Consider the following 5000-nt stretch of genomic DNA (forward strand, 5'->3'; position numbering starts at 1 on the left):
GGGCACATGGAGAAGAAAGAGAGGCAGACCACTGGGCACATGGAGAAGAAAGAGAGGCAGACCACTGGGCACATGGAGAAGAAAGAGAGGCAGACCACTGAGCACATGGAGAAGAAAGAGAGGCAGACGACATGGAGAAGAAAGAGAGGCAGACTACAATGAGAAGAAAGAGAGGTTGACCACTGGGCACATGGAGAAGAAAGAGAGGCAGACCACTGGGCACATGGAGAAGAAAGAGAGGTTGACTACTGGGCACATGGAGAAGAAAGAGAGGCAGACCACTGGGCACATGGAGAAGAAAGAGAGGCAGACCACTGGGCACATGGAGAAGAAAGAGAGACAGACCACATGGAGAAGAAAGAGAGGCAGACCACTGGGCACATGGAGAAGAAAGAGAGACAGACCACATGGAGAAGAAAGAGAGGCAGACCACATGGAGAAGAAAGAGAGGCAGACCACATGGAGAAGAAAGAGAGACAGACCACTGGGCACATGGAGAAGAAAGAGAGACAGACCACATGGAGAAGAAAGAGAGACAGACCACTGGGCACATGGAGAAGAAAGAGAGGCAGACCACTGGGCACATGGAGAAGAAAGAGAGACAGACCACTGGGCACATGGAGAAGAAAGAGAGGCAGACCAGACCACATGGAGAAGAAAGAGAGGCAGACCACTGGGCACATGGAGAAGAAAGAGAGGCAGACCACTGGGCACATGGAGAAGAAAGAGAGGCAGACTACATGGAGAAGAAAGAGAGGCAGACCACTGGGCACATGGAGAAGAAAGAGAGGCAGACCACATGGAGAAGAAAGAGAGGCAGACCACATGGAGAAGAAAGAGAGGCAGACCACTGGACACATGGAGAAGAAAGAGAGGCAGACCACATGGAGAAGAAAGAGAGGCAGACCACTGGGCACATGGAGAAGAAAGAGAGGCAGACCACTGGGCACATGGAGAAGAAAGAGAGGCAGACCACTGGGCACATGGAGAAGAAAGAGAGGCAGACGACATGGAGAAGAAAGAGAGGCAGACCACATGGAGAAGAAAGAGAGGCAGACCACTGGGCACATGGAGAAGAAAGAGAGGCAGACCACATGGAGAAGAAAGAGAGGCAGACCACTGGGCACATGGAGAAGAAAGAGAGGCAGACCACTGGGCACATGGAGAAGAAAGAGAGACAGACCACATGGAGAAGAAAGAGAGACAGACCACTGGGCACATGGAGAAGAAAGAGAGGCAGACCACTGGGCACATGGAGAAGAAAGAGAGGCAGACCACTGGACACATGGAGAAGAAAGAGAGGTTGACCACTGGGCACATAGATAAGAGAGACAGACCTCTGGTGGGAGAGGGGCCGGGGGGAGGTTGAAAGAAGGGGGGGGTCTGTTTTTCTGTCTGTCTGTCCCTCTCTCTCCCTCTCCCTGCCTCCTCCTCCACCCCTCCTCACACTCTCCCCCTGTCCTTTTCTCGTTTCTACGCAACCGGTTGGACGTCACTATTCTTATAGTCTGATGTATGTGTGGCTTTTTTGTGTGTGTGTTTACCTTATAAGAATCTTGTTTCCTTATATTCGTTATTACCATCATTGCTAACAACGCCTCTGTTTTCTGTTTGTGATGAGTAGACCCTGTTCAGGGTGGGAACTGGATGGGGGAGTGAAAAAAAACCGCACAAATGCTTGTCTGTCATCCTTTTTCTTGTCTTTCCTGCCTTGTTTTGTCTTGTCTTGTCTTGTCTCGTCTCTCCCCACTCTTTAATAATGCTCTGAACGTTCTAAAGCTCCAAAGCTCTGAAGAAGAAAAAAAAGCCCCCCCCCCCCCCACCCCCACCCCACCCCTTCCCCCTTCAACCCACCTGGTAAACCGAAATTCCTTACTGAGCTTCTGCTAAACTAACCACTCCGATGGTCAATAGCCAAGTGGCCAAAGCGTTGGACTTTCAGTCTGAGCGTCCTGGGTTCGAATCCCCGTTTATGTCGTATGGTGGGTAAAGGGTGGAGATTTTTCTGATCTCCCAGGTCAACATATGTGCAGACCTGTTAGGTCCTGAACTCCCTTCGTGCAGAAGATCAGATACGCACGTTGAAGAACCCGTGACGTTCGGTGGATTGTGGAAACAAGAACACACCAGGCAATGCACACCCGCTCCCCGAAAACGGAGTATGGCTGCGCCTACATGGCGGGGGTTAAAAACGGTCATACACGTTGAAAGCCCACTCGTGCACACGGGCGAACGTGGGAATCGCAAGGCCACTGAGGAAGAAGCAGACTTACCGCTCCACCAGCTGCAAGTCCTTTGTTCCTTGTAGACGTAGATAGGGAGAGAGAATGTGTCTGGTTTGTTCATCATGCAAACCACACCTTTCAACTACACCTTTCCTCAATATAACACAGTCCTGACTGATTACACACCTTTCAACTACACCTTTCCTCAATATAACACAGTCCTGACTGGTACACACCTTTCAACTACACCTTTCCTCAATATAACACAGTCCTGACTGATTACACACCTTTCAACTACACCTTTCCTCAATATAACACAGTCCTGACTGATTACACACCTTTCAACTACACCTTCAACAGTATCACACAGTCCTGACTGATTACACACCTTTCAACCACACCTTTCCTCAATATCACACAGTCCTGACTGATTACACACCTTTCAACTACACCTTTCCTCAATATAACACAGTCCTGACTGATACACACCTTTCAACTACACCTTTCCTCAATATAACACAGTCCTGACTGATTACACACCTTTCAAGAACACCTTTCCTCAATATAACACAGTCCTGACTGATTACACACCTTTCAACTACACCTTTCCTCAATATAACACAGTCCTGACTGATTACACACCTTTCAACTACACCTTTCCTCAATATCACCCAGTCTGACTGATACACACCTTTCAACTACACCTGTCCTCAATATAACACAGTCCTGACTGATTACACACCTTTCAACTACACCTTTCCTCAATATAACACAGTCCTGACTGATACACACCTTTCAACTACACCTTTCCTCAATATCACACAGTCCTGACTGATTACACACCTTTCAACTACACCTTCAACAGTATCACACAGTCCTGACTGATTACACACCTTTCAACAACACCTTTCCTCAATATAACACAGTCCTGACTGATTACACACCTTTCAACTACACCTTTCCTCAATATCACACAGTCCTGACTGATTACACACCTTTCAACTACACCTTTCCTCAATATCACACAGTCCTGACTGATTACACACCTTTCAACTACACCTTTCCTCAATATCACACAGTCCTGACTGATTACACACCTTTCAACTACACCTTTCCTCAGTATAACACAGTCCTGACTGATTACACACCTTTCAACTACACCTTTCCTCAATATCACACAGTCCTGACTGATTACACACCTTTCAACTACACCTTTCCTCAATATCACACAGTCCTGACTGATTACACACCTTTCAACTACACCTTTCCTCAATATAACACAGTCCTGACTGATTACACACCTTTCAACTACACCTTTCCTCAATATAACACAGTCCTGACTGATTACACACCTTTCAACCACACCTTTCCTCAATATCACACAGTCCTGACTGATTACACACCTTTCAACTACACCTTTCCTCAATATAACACAGTCCTGACTGATACACACCTTTCAACTACACCTTTCCTCAATATAACACAGTCCTGACTGATACACACCTTTCAACTACACCTTTCCTCAATATAACACAGTCCTGACTGATTACACACCTTTCAACCACACCTTTCCTCAATATCACACAGTCCTGACTGATTACACACCTTTCAACTACACCTTTCCTCAATATAACACAGTCCTGACTGATTACACACCTTTCAACTACACCTTTCCTCAATATCACACAGTGCTGACTGATTACACACCTTTCAACTACACCTTTCCTCAATATAACACAGTCCTGACTGATTACACACCTTTCAACTACACCTTTCCTCAATATAACACAGTCCTGACTGATTACACACCTTTCAACTACACCTTTCCTCAATATAACACAGTCCTGACTGATTACACACCTTTCAACTACACCTTTCCTCAATATAACACAGTCCTGACTGGTACACACCTAGCTAAAGATTCAAGCAAAAACCAAGCGGATCTATGCCTTGAACACAAACTTCGTTAAAATGTAAACGAAAAAAAATCTATGGCTTGAACTCAACTTCCCTAAAATGTAAACGCGAAATATCAATGGCTTGAACACTAAACTTCGCTAAAATGTAAACGTGAAATATCAATGGCTTGAACACAAACTTCGCTAAAATGTAAACGCGCAAAATTTATGGTTTGAACATAAAATTCGCTTTAAAATGAATCGTTAAACGAGAAAACAAAACAATTGTTTGTTGTTCTTCTAACTGAGCGCCAAGAAAAGTTCCCAGTTTGAAAAACTGTAGGGGCCTATCATAAGATCCCAATTCAGCCTTTTAAAAATCAAATCAGTAAAATCAACAATAGTAGACCCCCCCCCCTCCAATCACAGAATAAACACCAAAACACACACACACACACACACACATCCGAACAGACAGCTGGTCAGTCAGTGGTGGGATAAACTGAACACCACCTCCCACTGACAGCGAAACAATGCCTCACCTGGAAAACGAAGACGTGGAAACCGAAGCATTGAAGGACTTTGGCGTGGGAACTCGATTTTATAGTCACCATCTGTCTCCGTTTTAACTCCTGCCGTATTTTTCCTCTCCGTCGCAGTCACACTCAACTTCGTCATTTGCAAATGAAAGGAGGGAGAGTCTGGCTTGTTGCCGTGCTGCTGTTGTTGTTGTTCTTGTGGGTTGTCTGCTGACAGAACTAACCTGACAGAAGGTCTCTTCCCCCCCCCAGCACCCCCTCCCCCCACCCCCTCCGTGTCACGTGTTAAGTTCGCTAAACAAATAATCTGGCCTGTTGACGGCTGAAGGGTTTCCATA

The 5000-nt window shown here is 46.0% G+C and overlaps 2 protein-coding genes across 2 annotated transcripts in view; both read right to left on the reverse strand.

Annotated features, from left to right (window-relative positions):
- The window catches only part of LOC143296399 (PI-stichotoxin-Hcr2n-like), a 7826-nt gene extending 5507 nt beyond the window's left edge, over positions 1-2319 (reverse strand). Inside the window, exon 1 of the mRNA XM_076608294.1 lies at positions 2274-2319. The gene's annotated coding sequence lies outside the window, so the exon portion shown is untranslated. The remainder of the gene's footprint in view (positions 1-2273) is intronic.
- A 756-nt stretch (positions 2320-3075) lies between these two features.
- On the reverse strand, positions 3076-4737 carry LOC143296649 (uncharacterized). Its single transcript, XM_076608679.1, has 3 exons — positions 4666-4737; positions 3729-4135; positions 3076-3628 (listed from the first exon to the last, which is right to left on the reverse strand). Exons 1-3 carry the CDS (start codon positions 4735-4737, stop codon positions 3076-3078), a joined length of 1032 nt encoding a protein of 343 aa, XP_076464794.1.
- Between the last annotated feature and the right edge of the window lie 263 nt (positions 4738-5000).

This window comes from Babylonia areolata, chromosome 21 (assembly GCF_041734735.1).
Source record: "Babylonia areolata isolate BAREFJ2019XMU chromosome 21, ASM4173473v1, whole genome shotgun sequence".
NCBI classification, from domain to species: domain Eukaryota; kingdom Metazoa; phylum Mollusca; class Gastropoda; order Neogastropoda; family Buccinidae; genus Babylonia; species Babylonia areolata.